General features: G+C 28.5%; 1 protein-coding gene across 2 annotated transcripts in view; it reads left to right on the forward strand.

Moving 5' to 3' along the window:
- ITGA10 (integrin subunit alpha 10) overlaps positions 1–24979 on the forward strand; it is a 64602-nt gene that overhangs the window by 13242 nt on the left and 26381 nt on the right. For both annotated transcript variants that reach the window (XM_067472564.1, XM_067472565.1), the window contains exons 2-11: positions 9117–9228; positions 12726–12835; positions 14067–14155; positions 15668–15782; positions 16903–17030; positions 19473–19621; positions 19804–19954; positions 21160–21325; positions 22610–22677; positions 22807–22951. In XM_067472564.1, the coding sequence (XP_067328665.1) occupies positions 9117–9228; positions 12726–12835; positions 14067–14155; positions 15668–15782; positions 16903–17030; positions 19473–19621; positions 19804–19954; positions 21160–21325; positions 22610–22677; positions 22807–22951 (1233 nt within the window). The remainder of the gene's footprint in view (positions 1–9116; positions 9229–12725; positions 12836–14066; positions 14156–15667; positions 15783–16902; positions 17031–19472; positions 19622–19803; positions 19955–21159; positions 21326–22609; positions 22678–22806; positions 22952–24979) is intronic.

A 24979-nucleotide genomic window follows, 5' to 3' on the forward strand; every position in this document is an offset into this window, starting at 1 on the left:
TTCATATCCTTATCTATCAATCAATTCACCTCTGTCTGTCTGTCTGTCCGTCCGTCCGTCCATCCATCCATGTCTACCTATCCATCCATATCTAACATCCATTCATCCATATCCATATCTATCTATCAACACCTCTATCTATCTATCTATCTATCTATCTATCTATCTATCTATCCATATCCATCCATTCATAGCTATCTACCCATCCATACCTATCCTTCTATTCATTCATATCCATATCTATCTATCCATTCACCTCTATCTATCTATCTATCTATCTATCTATCTATCTATCTCTATCCATCTACCCATCTATCCATCTCCATCCACTTATCAACATCTATCTATTCATCCATATCTACTTATCCATCCATATCTATCTATCAATTCACCTCTATCTATCTATCTATCTATCTATCCATCCATCCATCCATCCATCCATTCATATCTATCTAGTCCTCTGCATCATCATCAATAAATAAATAAATAATAATAAAAAAAATAAATACAATAATACTAATAGAATAATAATAATAGAATATAATAATAGATCAATATATCGATATATATCAATAGGATATAGTATGACAAATATTATTCCACTTAATTGAGAGTTCCGGTTAACCAAGTGTCCTTTGCATCATCATCCATTAATAAATAATAATAATATAATAATAATAATAATAGAATATAATAATAGATCAATATATCGATATATATCAATAGGATATAGTATGACAAATATTATTCCGCTTAATTGAGAGTTCCGGTTAACCAAGTGTCCTTTGCATCATCATCAATTAATAAATAATAATAATAAAATAATAATAATAATAATAGAATATAATAATAGATCAATATATCGATATATATCAATAGGATATAGTATGACAAATATTATTCCTCTTAATTGAGAGTTCCAGTTAACCAAGTGTCCTTTGCATCATCATCAATTAATAAATAACAGTAATAGTAATAATAATAAATAATACAACAGATAGATATGAGTGAATGGATAGACAGATAAGGATGGATAGATAGGTAGACATGGATGGATGGATGGATAGATAGATAGATAGATAGAGAGAGAGAGGTGAATTGATAGATATGGATGGATAAGTAGATATGGATGGATGGATAGATAGATATGAATGGATAGGTATGGATATGGATGGATGGATGGATGGATAGGGAGATAGATAGATAGAGAGAGAGAGAGAGAGGATTGATAGATAGATGGATAGATAGACATGGATGGATAGACGTGGATATGTATGGATGGATAGATAAACAGATAGATAGAGGTGAATGGATAGATAGATATGGGTGGAACTTGGTTAACCGGAACTCTCAATTAAGTGGAATAATATTTACCATACTATATCCTATTGATATATATCTTATATTATATGATATATTATTCTATTATTATTCTATTAGTGTTATTGTATTTATTATTATTATTATTATGCTTATAATATTTTCACAAACCCCGATGACATCCAGACATATTATTATTATTATAATATATTATTCTATTAAATTCTATTAGTAGTATTGTATTTATTATTATTATTAATTAATTAATTGGTGATGATGCAAAGGACACTTGGTTAACTGGAACTCTCAATTAAGCGGAATAATATTTACCATACAATATCCTCTTGATATATATCTATTATTATTATTATTATTATTATTATTATTATTATATATTATTCTATTATTATTCTATTAGTATTATTGTATTTATTATTATCATTATTATCATTATTATGTTTATTATTTTCACAAACCCCGATGACATCCAGACATATTATTATTATTATTATTATTATTAATTATTCTATTATTATTCTATTAGTAGTATTGTATTTATTATTATCATTATTATCATTATTATGTTTATTATTTTCACAAACCCCGATGACATCCAGACATATTATTATTATTATTATTATTATTATTATTATTATTATTATATATTATTCTATTATTATTCTATTAGTAGTATTGTATTTATTATTAATTAATTAATTAATTAATTAATTGGTGATGATGCAAAGGACACTTGGTTAACTGGAACTCTCAATTAAGCGGAATAATATTTACCATACAATATCCTATTGATATATATCTATTATTATTATTATTATTATTATTATATATTATTCTATTATTATTCTATTAGTATTATTGTATTTATTATTATCATTATTATCATTATTATGTTTATTATTTTCACAAACCCCGATGACATCCAGACATATTATTATTATTATTATTATTATTATTATATATTATTCTATTATTATTCTATTAGTAGTATTGTATTTATTATTATTAATTAATTAATTAATTAATTGGTGATGATGCAAAGGACACTTGGTTAACTGGAACTCTCAATTAAGCGGAATAATATTTACCATACAATATCCTATTGATATATATCTATTATTATTATTATTATTCACGATGGCTTCCCGCAAGCGTGGGCTCCAAAGTCCAGTGTTCAAAAGTGACCCATGGGATGACCAACACACTCATGCGCATGACATTAACTCGGGAAAGCGTGACACATGGAACAGGAACCCGTGTTCTATGACGCGTGTTTCCTTTCTTTCCTTGCCTCTCAGGCCCAAAGGTCTGTTTTTACGCTCTTCGTCCTCCTTCTTCCGCCCACGCCAATAAGTTATTGATTCCCTTGGATAGATATTCCAGGCCAAAACAAGCCTGGAAAAACAAAACCCCTGCATTTTAATACCCATATCAATATCATATCAAAAGCATTCGTCCTGTGGCAGGGAGTTCCACAGGTCAACGGCAAATTTATTTATTTTTGGGGGGTAAAAGAAATGCAAACTACAAATCTTATGGAACTGGGAAAAAAACCCTGCATTTTAATACCCATATCGATATAATATCAAAAGCATTCGTCCTGTGGCAGGGAGTTCCGCAGGTCAACGGCAAATTTATTTATTTTTTGGGGGTAAAAGAAATGCAAACTACAAATCTTATGGAACTGGGAAAAAAACCCTGCATTTTAATACCCATATCGATATAATATCAAAAGCATTCGTCCTGTGGCAGGGAGTTCCGCAGGTCAACGGCAAATTTATTTTTGGGGGGAGGGTAAAAAAATGCAAAAAAAAATTTTGGTAAAAAAAATGCAAACTACAAGTCCTATGGAACTGCAAAAAACTGCATTTTAATACCCATATCAATATCATATCAAAAGCATTCGTCCTGTGGCAGGGAGTTCCACAGGTCAACGGCAAATTTATTTATTTTTTGGGGGTAAAAGAAATGCAAACTACAAATCTTATGGAACTGGGAAAAAAACCCTGCATTTTAATACCCATATCGATATAATATCAAAAGCATTCGTCCTGTGGCAGGGAGTTCCGCAGGTCAACGGCAAATTTATTTTTGGGGGGAGGGTAAAAAAATGCAAAAAAAAATTTTGGTAAAAAAAATGCAAACTACAAGTCCTATGGAACTGCAAAAAACTGCATTTTAATACCCATATCAATATCATATCAAAAGCATTCGTCCTGTGGCAGGGAGTTCCACAGGTCAACGGCAAATTTATTTATTTTTTGGGGGTAAAAGAAATGCAAACTACAAATCTTATGGAACTGGGAAAAAAACCCTGCATTTTAATACCCATATCGATATAATATCAAAAGCATTCGTCCTGTGGCAGGGAGTTCCGCAGGTCAATGGCAAATTTATTTTTGGGGGGAGGGTAAAAAAATGCAAAAAAAAAAATTGGTAAAAAAAATGCAAACTACAAGTCCTATGGAACTGCAAAAAACTGCATTTTAATACCCATATCAATATCATATCAAAAGCATTCGTCCTGTGGCAGGGAGTTCCGCAGGTCAACGGCAAATTTATTTTTGGGGGGAGGGTAAAAAAATGCAAAAAAAAATTTTGGTAAAAAAAATGCAAACTACAAGTCCTATGGAACTGCAAAAAACTGCATTTTAATACCCATATCAATATCATATCAAAAGCATTCGTCCTGTGGCAGGGAGTTCCACAGGTCAACGGCAAATTTATTTATTTTTTGGGGGTAAAAGAAATGCAAACTACAAATCTTATGGAACTGGGAAAAAACCCTGCATTTTAATGCCCATATCAATATCATATCAAAAGCATTCGTCCTGTGGCAGGGAGTTCCACAGGTCAACGGCAAATTTATTTATTTTTTGGGGGTAAAAGAAATGCAAACTACAAATCTTATGGAACTGGGAAAAAACCCTGCATTTTAATGCCCATATCAATATCATATCAAAAGCATTCGTCCTGTGGCAGGGAGTTCCGCAGGTCAACAGCAAAAGAAATGGGGGGGTTTAAAAAAATGCAAAACTTAAATATAAATTCCAGGCAACGGCAAGCCGGGAAAAAAAACCCCTGCATTTTAATATCCATATCAATATAATATCAAAAGCATTTGTCCTGTGGTAGGGAGTTCCGCAGGTCAACAGGAAACTTTTTTTTAAAAAAAGCAAACTACAAATCCTATTTGCATGGATGGAACTGAATTACAAATCCCCCTTTGGACCACAAATATCCATATCAATATAATATCAAAAGCATTCGTCCTGTGGCAGGGAGTTCCGCAAGTCAACGGCAAATTTATTTATTTTTTTTGGTTAAAAAAATGCAAACTACAAATCCTATGGAACTGGAAAAAAACCCTGCATTTTAATACCCATATCAATATAATATCAAAAGCATTCGTCCTGTGGCAGGGAGTTCTGCAGGTTAATGGGGAAAAATTGGTAAAAAAATTGCAAACTAAAGCATTTGTCCTGTGGCAGGGAGTTCCGCAGGTCAACGGCAAAAAAAATTTGGGGGAGTAAAAAAAAATGCAAACTACAAATCCTATGGAACTGGAAAAAAACCACCCTGCATTTTAATACCAATATCAATATAATATCAAAAGCATTCATCCTGTGGCAGAGAGTTCCACAGGTCAATGGCAAATTTATTTATTTATTGGTTAAAAAAATTGCAAACTATAAATTGTATGGAACTGAAAAAAAAACCCTGCATTTTAAAATCCATATCAATATAATATCAAAAGCATTCGTCCTGTGGCAGGGAGTTCCGCAGGTTAATGAAATTTTTTAAAATGCAAACTACAAATTCTATTTGCATGGATGGAACTGAATTACAAATCCACCTTTGGACCAGAAACTCTGATTTATTTTTCTTTTTTTGCAATGTTTTGTTTTCGAAAGACGGAGGCCAAAATTGCATTCGCTCCCTTTAATTGTTGTTTCCGAAAATAGCGCGCTGTGGCTTTAAGAAGAATGTTTTGGGTGGTTTTGTGCCTTGTTGTGTTTTTCTTATTCAACTTTGGGACTGTTATATATATAGATCTATAGTTACACACACACACACACACACACACACACACACACACACATATATATATATATATATATATATAACTTTTTAAATTTAAAATATTACACTAAACTATATATACTATTATAGTATAGTATATAGTATATTATTATTATATTTCTATGGCCCTCTGCACATGCTTTGCAGAGGTGGATTTATATTATTATTGATTATTATATTATAATATAATATAATATTCTATTATTCTATTATTATTCTATTAGTATTATTGTATTATTGTATTATTTATATAATTTATATTTATTATTCTATTATTCTATTATTATTGTATTATTGTATTATTATATATTTATTATTATATTATTCTATTTATTATTATTATTATTATTATTATTATTATATTTCTATGACCCTCTGCACATGTTCAGGAACAGAAACCTTGCTTTGCAGAGGTGGATTTGTATTATTATTATTACTATTATTATTATTAAATTATTTATATTATATTCTATTATTCTATTATTCTATTATTATTATTATTATTATTATATTTGTATGACCCTCTGCACGTGCTCAGGAACAGTACCCTTGCTTTGCAGAGGTGGATTTGTATTAGTATTATTATTATTATTATATTATATTATTCTATAATTATTCTATTACTATCATTGTATTATTTATATTATTATATATTTATTATTCTATTATTCAATTTTATTATTATCATTATTAAATTATGTATATTTTTATTATTCTATTATTGCATATTATTACTATTATTATAATTATTATTATTATATTTCTGGATTTGTATTATTATTAATAAATTATATATATTTTATTATATTATATTATTATTCCATATTATTATTATTATTATTATTATATTTCTGGATTTGTATTATTATTAATAAATTATGTATATTTTATTTTATTATTCTATTATTGCATATTATTATTATTATTATTATTATATTTCTGGATTTGTATTATTATTAATAAATTATATATATTTTATTTTATTATACTATTTTTCCTTATTATTATTATTATTATTATTATTATTATACTTGTATGACCCTCTGCACATGCTCAGGAACAGATTTGTATTATTATTATTATTATTATTAAATTATTTCCAATTATTATTATTTTGATCATTATTATTATATTATTTTTATTATTATTATTATTATTATTATTTAGAGTGATTATTATTATTTAGCTTTAGCTTTGCAGAAGTGGATGTGCATTTACTCTCTGCAGAAGCCGTGGGGATGGCACTCTGTGCATGCTCAGGAACACTAGAATGATTGGAGGTGCTGCTCTGGAATGAAAGGCACTCTGCATATGCTCAGGAGCTCTTCCTTCCTAATCTTGCCAGACTTTGGGAAGCCCAATGGGAGGAGGAGGAGGAGGCCTGCCTTCTCTCCTTCTTGCGAGAGGCCCTTGGCCGGGATGTGGGCACTCTGCGCATGTTCTGGGCCCTTCTCTCCCTCCCTCGCTCCTTGCTGCCGGATGTGGGCTTGGGCCGGACACAGAGCAGTCCTTGTTCTCCGTCCAAAGGGAGGGAAGACACCGCGGCTGCAAAAACAAGCAGCACGCCTTGGCAAAATGAGATGGAATCCCTTGCATTGACTTATATTTTCATTATTATTATTATTATTATTATTATATATAATTATTATATTTATTATTATTGTTATATTAGTATATTATATTAGTATATTATAATATAATATATTATTATATTATTATTATTATTATTATTATTATATATAATTATTATATTTATTATTATTGTTATATTAGTATATTATATTAGTATATTATAATATAATATATTATTATATTATTATATTTTATTATTATATTATGTTATATTATTATATTATTATATTTATTATTATGCTATGTTACTATATTATATATTATATTATTATTGTTATATTATATTATATTATATTATTACATGTATTATTATATTTACTATTATTGTTATATTATTATATTTTATTATTATATTATGTTATATTATTATATTATTATATTTATTATTATGTTATGTTACTATATTATATATTATATTATTATTGTTATATTATATTATATTATTACATTTATTATTATATTTACTATTATTGTTATATTATTATATTTTATTATTATATTATGTTATATTATTATATTATTATATTTATTATTATGTTATGTTACTATATTATATATTATATTATTATTGTTATATTATATTATATTATATTATTACATTTATTATTATATTTACTATTATTGTTATATTATTATATTTTATTATTATATTATGTTATATTATTATATTATTATATTTATTATTATGTTATGTTACTATATTATATATTATATTATTATTGTTATATTATATTATATTATTACATTTATTATTATATTTACTATTATTGTTATATTATTATATTTTATTATTATATTATGTTATATTATTATATTATTATATTTTATTATATTATGTTATTATATTTATTATTGTTATATTATTATATTATATTTTATTATAATATTTATTATTTTTGTTATATTATTATATTATATTATAATATAATATTCATTATTATTATATTATGTAGCTATATTATATATTATATTATTATTATTTATACCTGGCTTGATCTCTCCCAAAAGTTTATTATATTATATTATATTATATTTTTATATAATTATTATATAATTATATTAATTATTATATTATATAATGTTACTGTATTATATAAAATATTTTTCTAGGGTTCAGTGCTTCCTTTAACATTAACATTATTATTGTTATATTATTATATTATTATAATATATTATATTATAATATTATAATATTATTTTATTATATTATTATATTATAATATAATATAATATTATTATTATATATTTATTATTATGTTACTATATTATATATTATATTATTTATATTTTATTATTGTTTTATTATTATTATAATATTATATTATATTATTATATTATTATATTTATTATTATGTTATGTTACTATATTGTATATTATATTATTATTTATATTTTATTATTATTGTTATATTATAATATTATAATATTATATTATATTGTTATGTTATTATATATTATATTATGATTTATATGTTATTATTTTATTATAATATTATATTATATTATATTTATTATTATGTTATGTTACTATATTATATATTATATTATATTATATTTATTATTATGTTATGTTACTATATTGTATATTATATTATGATTTATATTTTATTATTATTGTTTTTTATTATTATATTATAATATAATATAATATAGTTCTAATATTATATTATTTTACTATATTATATTATGATTTATATTTTATTATTGTTGTTATATTATTATATTATATTATTATATTATATTATTATTATGTTATGTCACTATATTATATATTATATTATTATTACTATATTATAATATAGCATTATATTATTATTATATTTATTTATACCCTGCTTTAACTCTTACTATTATATCATAGTATATAATATTTTATATAATATTATTATTAAATTTAATATTATTATTATATTATATTATAATCTAGCATTTTTATTTGATTATTTTATCATGCTATTATATTAGAGATGCAACAAACTTCAGAAGTCACCTACTATGAATGCATATAATAATAATAATAATAATAATAATAATAATAATAATAATAATAATTTTCTCTCTAGGGTTCGGCGCCTCCTTTAACATCGATGTGAAGAGACCCCAAGTGTTCCGCGGACCCCAAGAAGCCCAATTCGGCTACAAAGTCCTCCAATACACGGCCCGGGGGCAGAAATGGTGAGCCTGGGGGTGGACTAGGTGACCTCTGGGGAGCCCCCAACCCAATGATGTTGTTCTATAGAGATATATCTCTCATAGTCAACCTTCAGAAGGGGACCTGGGTTGGACTAGATGACCTCTGGGGAGCTCCCATCCCAATGTTATGATTCTATATAGAGTCTTAAGGGGACTCCTAAAGGCTATCTAGTCCAACCTGGATAATAAGGCTTGGAAAGGAGGAAGAGGGTGGGAAATAATGATAATAATAATAATAATAATAATAATAATAATAATATATTTTATAGTCATGATTTAGAATTATATTTTATAATTATTATAATTATTTAAAATAATTATTTAAAAATAATTATAATAATTATAAAATATAATTATAAATCATGACTATAAAATATTATTATTACTATTATTTAAAATAATTATTTTTAAATAATTATAATAATTATAAATTATGACTATAAAATGTATTATTATTATTATTTAAAATAATTATTTTTAAATAATTATAATAATTATAAATTATGACTATAAAATGTATTATTATTATTATTATTTAAAATAATTATTTTTAAATAATTATAATAATTATAAATCATGACTATAAAATATATTATTATTATTTAAAATAATTATTTTAAAATAATTATAATAATTATAAAATATAATTATAAATCATGGCTATAAAATATATTATTATTATTATTATTATTATTATTTAAAAAATTATTTTAAAATATAGGGAACCCATTCATCCCCATTCAGACCACTAAATATCCCGTACTTGGTTGACCTTGCAATGCCTTATGCATGAGTCTTCGCTCCCAGCGGTCACTCACTCACTCACTCACTCTTGACCGTTACTCATCATTCCGAATTCCCCTTATTCGTCCTTGTAATAAATCCCAATGGGGGAAGTCCAAGGGAGGAGAGAGATGGAAGAATGGGGTGGACTAGATGACCTTTAGGGTTTCCCTTATATTATTATTATTATTATTATTATTATTATTAAATTATTTATATTATTTATATTATATTATTCTATTATTCTTTTATTTGTATTATTATTATTATTATTATTATTAAATTATTTATATTATATTACATATTTTATTACATTTTTATTATTCTATTCTTTGTATTATTATTATTATTAAATTATTTATATTATATTGTATATTTTATTATATTTTATTATTCTATTATTCTATTCTTTGTATTATTATTATTATTAAATTATTTATATTATATTATATTATTCATATAATATTTTATTACTCTATTATTTGTATTATTATTATTATTATTAAATTATTTATATTATATTTTATTATTCTATTATCTGTATTATTATTATTATTAAATTATTTATATTATATTATATATTTTATTATATTTTATTACTCTATTATTTGTATTATTATTAAATTATTTATATAATATTTTATTATTATATTATTTGTATTATTATTAAATTATTTATATTTTATTTTATTTTATTATTTATATTATATGATATTATATATTTATTATTATATTATTCTATTATTATTCTTTTATTATTATTATATTTGTATGACCCTCTGCACATGCTCAGGAACAGTAACCTTGCATTGCAGAAGTGGATTTGCATTATTACTATTATTACTAAATTATTTATATCATATTTTATTTTATTATATTATATTTTATTATTCTATTATTTATATTATTTGTATTATTATTATTAAATTATTTATATTTTATTTTATTTTATTATTTATATTATATGATATTATATATTTATTATTATATTATTCTATTATTATTCTTTTATTATTATTATATTTGTATGACCATCTGCGCATGCTCAGGAGCAGTAGCCTTGCTTTGCAGTGGTGGATTATTATTATTATTATTATTATTACTACTACTAAATTATTTATATCATATTTTATTTTATTTTATTTTATTATTCTATTATTTATATTATTTGTATTATTATTAAATTATTTTATTATATTATATATTTATTATATTTTATTATTCTATTATTCTATTATTTGTATTATTATTATTACATTATTTTTATTATATTATATTATTTATATTATATTTCATTATTATAATATAATAATAAAATAATAATAAATATAATATAAATAATATAATATAATAAAAATAATGTAATAATAATATTATATTATTATTATATTATTATATTATTATTATATTATTATTCTTTTAGTATTATTATATTTGTATGACCCTCTGCACATGCTCAGGAACAGTACCCTTGCTTTGCAGAAGTGGATTTGTATTATTATTATTATTATTATTATTATCCATTCTGAATCTATGAGAAAAGGGAAGGAATGGTTGGAGAATGCAGTGGGCTAGATGGCCTTTGGGGTCCCCCTTCCAAAATGAAAACAGCTGCTTTGGAATAAAATAGGGAAATATCCATATATATATATATATATATATATATATATATATAAACTTCCTTTACATGTCTGCAAATTGAATTAAAAATGAAACGTGGGAGTTGGAATTTATAGTAGAAACAAAACAAAAAAAGACGTTGCCAATGGTTTAATATAGGGAACAGATGCCACTCTTTGGAAGGTTTTGCCCAGTTTCCGGAGGAGGGGGAGGATGACACGGTTCATGTTCCGGCGTGCAACTCCTTATATTTATTCTTGTTGTTTTTTTTCCATTCCATTTTTCTCTGGGATATTATATTGCCTTTTGCTGTAAAAATCATAACAAAGCAATATAATATTCCAGAGAAAAAATGGGATGGAAAAAAACAAGAATAAATATAGGAAGTTGCACGCCGGAACATTGAACAGTGTCATCCTCCTCCTCCTCCTCGTGTTCCATAGGAAATGCCTAGAAAAGGTCATTTATATTTTTTTTAATTGGTGTTTACTTTGATCCTTAGGATGTTGGTGGGAGTGTTGGGAGGTGTGCGCCAAACGGAACATGAACCATGTTATCCTCCTCCTCCTCCCCCCTCTCCTCCTCTTCTTCCATAAGAAATGCCTAGAAAAGGTCATTTATATTTTTAAAAATTTGGTGTTTTCATTGATCCTTAGGGTGTTGGTGGATCAATGGAGTGCTGGGAGTTGTGCGCCGGAACATGAACCATGTTATCCTCCTCCTCCTCCTCCATAGGAAATGCCTAGAAAAAGTCGTTTATATTTTTTTAAAAATTGTTTTTTCTTCTATCCTTAGGATATTGGTGGGAGGGCCAGGAGTTGTGCGCCGGAACATGAACCATGTTATCCTCCTCCTCCTTCCCCTCCTCCTCCTCTTCCATAGGAAATGCCTAGGAAAAGTCATTTATATTTTTTTTAAAAATGTTTTCCTTGATCCTTATGGTGTTGGTGGATCAATAGAGTGCTGGGAGTTGTGCGCCGGAACATGAACCATGTAATCCTCCTCCTTCCATAGGAAATGCTTAGAAAAAGTTATTTATTTTTTTTAAAAAAAATGTTGTTTTCTTCGATCCTAAGGATGCTGGTGGGAGCGCCATGGGACGGACCTCCCGGCGACCGGAAAGGCGACGTTTACAAATGTGTCGTAAGTGGGAGGAGCAACTCCACTTGCGCCAAAGTCCACATCGGTGGGTAGAGAGAGCTTATTTTATATTTATTTTGTTTTATACATTTATATTATTTGTTTTCTAGAATTATTTCATTTATTTACTTATTTATACTTATTTGTATTGTTTTATTCATTTTTATATTATTTATTGATTGTTTATATTTTATTATTATTTTATTTATTTTTATATCATGTATATTATTTATTTATATTTTATTGTATTTATTCTTATTTCATTTTATTAATTTTATACTATTTATATTATATTTTTTATGGATATTGTTTTATTTTTATTTTTTATTTATTCCATTTTTATTTATTTATATTGTACTTATTTGTATTGTTTTATTCATTTATATATTATTTATATTAATTAATTATATTATTTTATTTATTTGTATTATTTTATTTATTTTTATATCATGTATATTATATTATTTTTATTTATTTTTATATCATGTATATTATATTATTTATTTTTATTTATTTTTATTGTATTTATTCTTATTTTGTTTTACTTATATTATTTATTTTCTACTATTTATATTATATTATTTATGTATATTGTATTATTTTTATGTTATTTATTTATTCTGTTTTTATTATTTTATTTATTCATATTTTATTTATTTGTATTATATTCTTTATATTGTTTAATATTGGGTTATTATTTTGTATTTTTATTTATAGTATTATATCTATATAATATAATATAATCTGTATTTACATAGTGTATTATTATATTATTTATATTTTATTTATGCTATTATTTTACATATTTTACTTTTATTTATTTGTATTATATTTATTTTCATATTATTTTATATTATTATACTATTTATATTTTAATTATATTTTATGCTGTTATTTCATACATTTTAATTTTATTTATTTGTATTATATTTATTTTTGAATTATTTTAGATCATTATTATATCATCTATATTTTATTTAATTATATTTTATGCTATTATTTTATGCATTTTAGTTTTATTTATTTGTATTATATTTATTTTCATATTATTTTATATTATTATTATACTATTTATATTTTATTTTTTGTATTATTTTATATTTTTATTATATTATTTATATTTTATTTAATTATATTTTATGCTGTTATTTCATACATTTTAATTATATTTATATTATATTTATTTTTATATTATTTTATTTGTGTGTGTGTATATATATATATATATATATATATATAAATTTATCTTATTTTATTATTCTCTCCTTCCGAAACAGGGGACTTGGCCCTCCGAAACCTCTCCCGGCCGGTGAAAAACATGCATTTTGGGATGACGCTGCTGGCCAACCGGGACGATGGATTTGTGGTGAGATGGGCTTTGTGGTCTTTGGGAAACTAGAAAGCACACGAATGCAAGGGAAGGCTCCAGGGCTTGGGCTTGCAAGCGGTGCAGAATTGCATTGAGGCAATCGAGGCATGCAACAAAAATTGTGTAGGATTTTTTGCAATTAAAAAGGACCCTTTTGATTTCACAGCCTGGACTAGATGACCTCTTGAGGTCCCATCAGTGATGAAAAGTATAGACAAAATGGTCTCTATGGGTCCCTTTGGATTCTATAGTTCAAAGACATTGTATTGTATTTATTCTTATTTTATTTATATTATTTTTATTTTTATTATTTTATTTATTTGTATTATGTTATTTATATTATTTATATTCTTATGTTGTATTTTTATTATATTAATTATTATATTGTTATATTATTATATATTTATATTATTATTTTATTTATTTGTATTATGTTGTTTATATTATTTATATTGTCTTATTTTGTATTTTTATTATTATATTTATTATTATATTATATTATAATATTCTTTATATTATTTTATTTTATTATATATATTTATGTTATTATCTTATTTTTTTTACTACCTCGATTGTATTTTTATTATATTTAATATTATATTATATTATTATTTATATTATTTTATTTTATTATATATTTATATTATTTTATTTATTTGTATTATGTTATTTATATTATTTACATTGTCTTGTATTTTTATTATTATATTTATTATTATATTATAGTATTATTTATATTATTTTATTTTATTATATATATTTATGCTATTATTTTATTTACTTTTATTTTATTTGTACTATCTCAATTGTATTTAATATTATATTATATTATTGTTTATATTATTTCATTTTGTTTTATATTATTTTATTTATTTGTATTATGTTATTTATATTGTTTTCTATTTTTATTATTGTATTTATTATATTATATTATAGTATTATTTATATTATTTTATTTTATTATATATATTTATGTTATTATTTTATTTATTTGTACTACCTCAATTTTATTTTATTATATTTAATATTATTTATATTGTCTTATTTTGTATTTTTATATTATTATATTTATTATTATATTATATTATTATTTATATTATTGTTTCTATTATTTTATTTTTTATTATTTGTATTATGTTATTTATATTTATATTGTCTTATTTTGTATTTTTATTATTATATTTATTATTATAGTATCATTTATATTATTTTATTTTATTATATATATGTTATTTTATTTACTTTTATTTTATTTATTTGTACTATCTCATACAAATAAATATTTTATTATATTTAATATTATATTATTGTTTATATTATTTTATTTTATTATATATATTTATGTTTTTGTTTTATTTATTTTAATTTTATTTATTTTACTATATTAATTTTATATTGTTTTTATTCTATTCTATTATTTTATTTTTATGACCTCTAGGGGTCCCATCTATGATTAAACATATAGACTACGTGACCTATTATTATTATTATTATTATTATTATTATTAGGCGTGCGCCCCCTTGTGGTCCCAGGAGTGCGGCACCTCTTTGTTCAGCACTGGGATTTGCACCCGCGTCGATGAGCATTTCCAGCCCAGAGAGAACATCGCGCCCACGGCTCAGAGTGAGTCCATTCCCAGCCCCACATTTGGGAAATTGACCCATATATATGGTTCAAAGGTGTGGACTAGATGACCTCTAGGGGTCCCATCTGTGACTCAAAGATATAGATGACCTCTAGAGGTCCCATCTATGACTAAAAGTATGGACTAGATGACCTCTAGGGGTCCCATTGATAGACTAGATGACCTCTAGGGGTCCCATCTATGATTAATAGACTAGATGATATTTAGGGGTCCCATTAATAGATTACCTCTAGGGTCCCCATGTATGATTAATATACTAGATGACCTCTAGGGATCCCATTAATAGACTAGATGATCTCTGGGGTCCGATCTATGATTAATAGACCAAATGATCTATAGGGGTCCCATTAGTAGACTAGATGACCGCTAGGGGTCCCATCTATGATTAATAGACTAGATGATCTCTAGGGGTCCCATCTATTATTAATAGACTAGATGAGCTCTAGGGGTCCCATTAATAGACTAGATGACCTCTAGGGGTCCCATTAATAGACTAGATGACCTCTAGGGTACCATCTATGATTAATAGACTAGATGACCTCTAGGGGTCCCATCATTAGACTAGATGACCTCTAGGGTCCCATTAATAGACTAGATGACCTCCAGGGGTCCCATTAATAGACTAGATGACCTCTAGGGGTCCCATCTATGATTATAGACTAGATGACCTCTAGGGGTCCCATTAGTAGACTTGATGACTTCCAGGGGTCCCATTAATAGACTAGATGACCGCTAGGAGTCCCATAGACTAGATGACCTCTCGGGGTCCCATCTATGATTAATAGACTAGATGACCTCTAGGGGTTCCATTAATAGATTAGATGACCTTTAGAGGTTCCATCATTAGACTAGATGACCTCTAGGGGTCCCATCTATGATTAATAGACTAGATGACCTCTAGGGGTCCCACCATTAGATGACCCCTAGGGGTCCCATTAATAGACTAGTTGACCTCTAGAGGTCCCATCTATGATTAATGGTGTAGATGACCTCTAGGGGTCCCATTAATAGGCTAGATGACCTCTAGGGGTCCCATCTATGATTAAAATGTGGACTAGATGACCTCTCGGAGCTCTTCTCTGTCCTTTCCGCCTCTAGGGTGCTCCACGTACATGGACATTGTGCTTGTGCTGGACGGGTCCAACAGCATCTACCCCTGGTACGAGGTCCAGAACTTCCTCAGCAACATCCTCAGCAAGTTCTTCATCGATCCGGAACAGATCCAGGTGGCAACCCTTAGTATTATTATTATTGTCATGATGATTATTGTGGTTACGATTAGACATTAATAATAATAATAATAATAGTAATAGTAATAATACAAGCTCTGGGCTGCTAGTGCAGAATAATATTGATAATCATATAGAATTAATCCATCCACCTTGCTCTTGCTCAGGCACTCAAGACATGGACTAGATGACCTCTAGGTGTCCCATCTATGGTTCAAAGCTATAGATGACCTCTAGGGGTCCCATCTATGAGTCAAAGGTATGGACTAGATGACCTCTAGAGGTCCCTTTTGATTCAAAGATATAGACCAGGAGTCCCATCCAGAGGAATAACAATCTATATATACAAAAATGTTATAGTCGTTTGTGGGGGAAACATAACTCGGAAAACACTGGTCGAATTGACACGAAATTTTGACACAATACACACAAGAATCCAACGAGGGTCCATCACCCCTAAAAAAACAGACACACACACACACCAAATCCCAGCAAAACAGACTTAAAAACCCCCAAACGACACCATATATACACATATTCATACACACACACGTATATATATGTACAAACACACACAAATATACGCATATATACACACATACATATGCATACACACATATATATACATATACACATGCACACACACACACACGCATATATACACACACATACATATATACATATACACATGCACACACATAAACACATATACACAGACTGGGTCACAGCAACATGTGGCAGGGGACAGATATATATATACACACACGCACACACATATATACATATACACATGCGCACACACACACACACATGTACACATGCATATATACATATATACATATACACATGCACACACATAAACACATACACAGTGGGCCACAGCAACGTGTGGCAGGGGACGGATATATATATATACATATATACATATACACATGCACACACACGCACACACATATACATATACACATGCACACACATATACACAGTGGGCCACAGCAACATGTGGCAGGGGACGGATATATATATATATACATACATAGATACATAGATACATACATACATACATATACACATGCACACACATAAACACATATACACAGACTGGGCCACAGCAACATGTGGCAGGGGACGGATATGTGTGTGTGTGTGTATACATATATATATATGTATGTATACACACACACACACACACACACATAAACACATATACACAGACTGGGCCACAGCAACATGTGGCAGGGGACTGCATACATGCACATGCACACACAAATATACATATATACATTCATACATATATACATACATACACACATATATGCATATAGACAAGCACACACATATACATAATATGCTTATACACATATAAACACACAAATACACACACACACATATATATACACAAACACACATATACACACACACAAAGCACATAGACACAGACTGGGCCACAGCAATGCGTGGCAGGGGACGGCTAATAATAATAATAATAATAATAATAATAATAATAATAAATATACGAAATCCAGTATATAGATCTCGTTTGCTGTGACATACTGTGTTTTTGTGTCAGTGAAATAATAATAATAATAATAATGATGATGATAATAATAATAATAATGATAATAATAATAATAATAATGTTGAATCATCAAACGCCTAGATGTCATCGGGGTTTGTGATCCAATACAACAACCAGCAGAGGAATCTTGTTTGCTGTGTTCTCATCTTAATAATAATAATAATAATAATAATAATAATAATAATGATAATAATAATATAATAATAATAATATATGAAATCCAGCCTATAGATCTCGTTTGCTGTGACATACTGTGCTTTTGTGTCCGTGAAATAATAATAATAATAATAATAATAATAATAATAATAATAATAATAATGTTGGATCATCAAATGCCTAGACGTCATCGGGGTTTGTGATCCAATACAACCAGCAGAGGAACCTTGTTTGCTGTGTACTCATCTTGTTAATAATAATAATAATAATAATAATAATAATGATAATAATAATATAATAATAATAATATATGAAATCCAGCCTATAGATCTCGTTTGCTGTGACATACTGTGCTTTTGTGTCCGTGAAATAATAATAATAATAATAATAATAATAATGTTGAATTATCAAATGTCTAGATGTCATCGGGGTTTGTGATCCAATACAACAACCAGCAGAGGAATCTTGTTTGCTGTGTACTCATCTTGTTAATAATAATAATAATAATAATAATAATAATAATAATAATAATATACACTGCCCTCTGGTGGCTGCATGTAGAATGGCATGCATACATCCTTAATGAGCCAATAGCTCTACACTGCTCTCTGGTGGCTGCCCCTGAGTACTGCATGTATACATTTTTTTGGTATGTAATGTATATATAATATAGGGTTTTGGCCCCTGTCTTCCTCTGCCTCCAGGTGGGTCTCCTGCAATACAGCGAAGAGGCCGTCCACGTATGGACGCTGAAGGACTTCCGCACGGCCGGAGAGGTCATCGAGGCCGCCAAGAACATCAGCCGGCAGGAAGGTCTCGAGACCCGGACCGCGGCCGCCATCCACAAAGCCTGGTAGGGGAGCCGGGGTGGGCTACGTGCCCTTTGGGGGACCCTCCCCATTCTATCGTCCTAATAATAATAATAATAATAATAAGCGGAGGATGGATGGCCATCTGTCAGGAGGGCTTCCGTGAAAGCAGAAGAGGGTTGGACTAGATGCCCTCTGGGGACCCCTCTCAATGATCTCCCTGCAGCACGGAAGCCTTCAGCCCCGAGCGTGGTGGCCGGGAGGGGGCCACGCGGCTGATGATCGTGGTCACGGACGGGGAATCCCACGACAGCGAGGAACTCCCGGAAGCTCTGCGGGAATGCCAGGAGCGCAACGTCACCCGATACGCCATCGCCGTGAGTGCACACGCCCCCAATAATAATATTAATAATATACATAATAATAGGCATTACGCGCATATTATATTCAATTGTTTATATACATATACACACACACATATGTATACATACACACACACACATATATAAATACACACAAACATATATATATGTATACACACATATATACATACACACACATATATCTACACATACAAACATATATATGCACACATATACACACACATATATACATACAAACATATACACACATATATGTACATATACCTATACACACATACACACCTATATATACACACACATATATACACACAAATATATATATGTACACACACATATACATACACACATATATATACATACACACACAAACATATATATGCACACATATACACACACACATATATATACAAACATATACACACATACATACACACACATATATACATACACACACAAACATATATATGCACACATATATACATACAAATACATATATATACACAAATATATATATATGTACACACACACATACATACACACATATATATACATACACACACAAACATATATATGCACACATATACACACACACACATATATACAAACATATACACACATACATACACACACATATATACATACACACACAAACATATATGCACACATATACACACAAACACACATATGTACATATACCTATACACATATACACACACATATATACACACACATATATACATACACACACAAACATGTATATACACATACATACATATATACACACACATATATATACACATACAAATATATATATATACACACACACATACACACACAAACATGTATATACACACACATATATATACACAGAAACAAACACATATTTTTATATATACGTACACACACACACATATATATATATAAGATATATACATACAATATATATACACACACATATATACACACACCCATATACACACACACACATATATACATGCTCACATATATACGTGCACAAACATATATATAAGTGAGAATACCCCACTTAATGGTGAATTCCAGGGGGAGCGCGCCCTAGAATGCCCCGGAGTCCTTTCCTAGGGTTCCCTCTTCTCGGTGACCGGGAATACTTCCCTGGGGAATGCGGTGCGGGGGGTGCCACTTCCTGTGTCCGGTGTCCCCCTCCCCGTGTCCGGCAGGTCCTGGGCCATTACATCCGGCGGCAGAAGGACCCCAACGCCTTCATCGACGAGATCAAGTTCATCGCCAGCGACCCCGACGAGAAGTTCTTCTTCAACGTCACCGACGAGGCCGCCCTCAACGACATCGTGGACGCCCTCGGGGACCGCATCTTCAGCCTGGAGGGTGAGCCAGGGAGGGAGGGATGGATGGCCTCCGGGGAGCCCCTTCCCACTATTGAGTCCGAGACAAAAGAGAATGGGGTGGACCAGGTGGCCTCTGAGGGGTCCCCTTCCAACTAGATAAGGGAAAGATGGGACAACGGGGTGGACTAGATGACCTCTGGGGGGGCTCTTCCCAGATAGACGAGAATGGGGTGGACTAGATAACCTTTGGGGATCCCCTTCTCACTCTTGACCAGATAGACGAGAATGGGGTGGACTAGATGACCTTTAGGATCCCCTTCTCACTATCGATGGTTAGAGAGAGGAGAGTGGGGTGGACTAGATGATCCCTGGGGGTTCCCTTCCCACTATTGACCAGATAGATGAGAATGGGGTGGACTAGATGACCTTGAGGGTCCCCTTCCCACAATTGACCAGATAGATGACCAGATATATGGGGTGGACTAGATGACCTTTAGGGTCCCCTTCTCACTATCGATGGTTAGAGAGAGGAGAGTGGGGTGGACTAGATGACCTCTGGGTGTCCCCTTCCCACTATTGACCAAACAGACGAGAATGGGATGGACTAGATGACCTTTAGTGAGTCCTCTTATCACAGTTGATGATCTTTGGTGGACCCCTTCTCACTAGAGAAAGGAAAGGTGGGAGAATGGGGTGGACTAGATGACCTTTGGGGGTCCCCTTCCTCTTAGATGGGAGAATGGGGTGGACTAGATGACCTCTGGGGGTCCCTTTCCCACTATTGACCAGATAGAGGAGAATGGGGTGGACTAGATGACCTTTGGGGGTCCCCTTCCTCTTAGATGGGAGAATGGGGTGGACTAGATGACGTTTAGGGTCCCCTTCTCACTGTTGATGATCTTTGGTGGACCCCTTCTCACTAGAGAAAGGAAAGGTGGGAGAATGGGGTGGACTAGATGACCTCTGGGGGTCCCCTTCCCACTATTGACCAGATAGACGAGAATGGGGTGGACTAGATGACCTCTGGGGGGTCCCCTTCAAACTATTGACCAGATAGACGAGAATGGGGTGGACTAGAAGATCCTTTGGGGGTCCCCTTCCTCTTAGATGGGAGAATGGGATGGACTAGATGACCTTTAGGGTCCCCTTCTCACTGTTGATGATCTATGGTGGACCCCTTCTCACTAGAGAAAGGAAAGGTGGGAGAATGGGGTGGACTAGATGACCTCTGGGGGGGGTGCCCTTCCCAACTCCCTATGAGAAGATGGGTTGGACTAGATGACCTTAAGGGACCCCTTTCTTAATTATTTTCATTGACATGCAGGGACGCGGGAATACAGTTCCTTTGAGCTGGAAATGTCGCAGGTGGGCTTCTCCACGCACCTCTTAGAGGTAAGGCGAGGGGAGCGAAAATAATATTTTATTTTTATTATTATTATTATTATTATTTATATCATTACACTGTTATTATATAGATAGATAGATATGAATGATACATATGTGTGTGTGTATGTTGTGCAGGACGGGATCCTATTTGGGATGGTGGGCGCCTACGACTGGGACGGAGCCGTCTTGCGCGAGAGTCCGAACGAGAGGCTCGTTCCGCCCCGAAAGGCCTTTGAAAGCGAGTTCCCGCTCAGGATGAAAAACCACGCTGCCTACCTGGGTGAGGGAATTAATATTCTAATTATTTTAATAAGCTATTATTATTATTATTATTATTATTAGAAACATGACACGATGATTCCACAGCAGATACTCTTTCCTGGCTGTTGTATCAACATCATCATCATCATCATCATGACAACTTATTATTATTATTATTATTATTATTTTATAGTAACTATTATTATTTACAGTATATATTTTTATTTTATAGTATTTCTTATTTTCACAAACCCCGATGACATCTAGACATTTGATGATCCAATGTGGAATTATTATTATTATTATTATTATTATTTTATAGTAACTATTATTATTTACAGTATATATTTTTATTTTATAGTATTTCTTATTTTCACAAACCCCGATGACATCTAGACATTTGATGATCCAATGTGGAATTATTATTATTATTATTATTATTATTATTATTATTTTATAGTAACTATTATTATTTACAGTATATATTTTTATTTTATAGTATTTCTTATTTTCACAAACCCCGATGACATCTAGACATTTGATGATCCAATGTGGAATTATTATTATTATTATTATTATTATTTTATAGTAACTATTATTATTTACAGTATATATTTTTATTTTATAGTATTTCTTATTTTCACAAACCCCGATGACATCTAGACATTTGATGATCCAATGTGGAATTATTATTATTATTATTATTATTATTATTTTATAGTAACTATTATTATTTACAGTATATATTTTTATTTTATAGTATTTCTTATTTTCACAAACCCCGATGACATCTAGACATTTGATGATCCAATGTGGAATTATTATTATTATTATTATTATTATTATTATTTTATAGTAACTATTATTATTTACAGTATTTATTTTTATTTTATAGTATTTCTTATTTTCACAAACCCCGATGACATCTAGACATTTGATGATCCAATGTGGAATTATTATTATTATTATTATTATTTTATAGTAACTATTATTATTTACAGTATATATTTTTATTTTATAGTATTTCTTATTTTCACAAACCCCGATGACATCTAGACATTTGATGATCCAATGTGGAATTATTATTATTATTATTATTATTATTTTATAGTAACTATTAATATTATTTACAGTATATATTTTTATTTTATAGTATTTCGTATTTTCACAAACCCCGATGACATCTAGACATTTGATGATCCAATGTGGAATTATTATTATTATTATTATTATTATTATTATTATTATTAGAAACATGGCAAGATGATTCCACAGCAGACACTCTTTGCTGGCTGTTGTATCATCATCATCATCATCATCATCACAACTTATTATTATTATTATTATTATTATTATTATTTTATAGTAACTATTAATATTATTTACAGTATTTATTTTTATTTTATAGTATTTCTTATTATTTTTATTTATAGTATTTATAGTCCACAGCAGACAACATCACCATTGGGACCCCCTTGACTGGCTTGTTCTAATATTTTCACAAAGCCCGATGACATCTAGACATTTGATGATCCAACGTGGAATTATTATTATCATTATTATTATTATTATTATTATTATTATTATTATTATTATTCTAATATTTTCACAAACCCCGATGACATCTAGACATTTGATGATCCAACGTGGAATTATTATTATTATTATTATTTTATAGTAACTATTATTATTTACAGTATATATTTTTATTTTATAGTATTTCTTATTTTCACAAACTCCGATGACATCTAGACATTTGATGATCCAATGTGGAATTATTATTATTATTATTATTATTATTATTATTAGAAACATGACAAGATGATTCCACAGCAGACACTCTTTGCTGGCTGTTGTATCAACATCATCATCATCATCATCACAACTTATTATTATTATTATTATTATTATTTTATAGTAACTATTATTATTTACAGTATATATTTTTATTTTATAGTATTTCTTATTTTCACAAACACCGATGACATCTAGACATTTGATGATCCAATGTGGAATTATTATTATTATTATTATTATTATTATTATT

The sequence above is a fragment of the Anolis sagrei genome, chromosome 12 (assembly GCF_037176765.1).
Source record: "Anolis sagrei isolate rAnoSag1 chromosome 12, rAnoSag1.mat, whole genome shotgun sequence".
NCBI lineage: Eukaryota > Metazoa > Chordata > Lepidosauria > Squamata > Dactyloidae > Anolis > Anolis sagrei.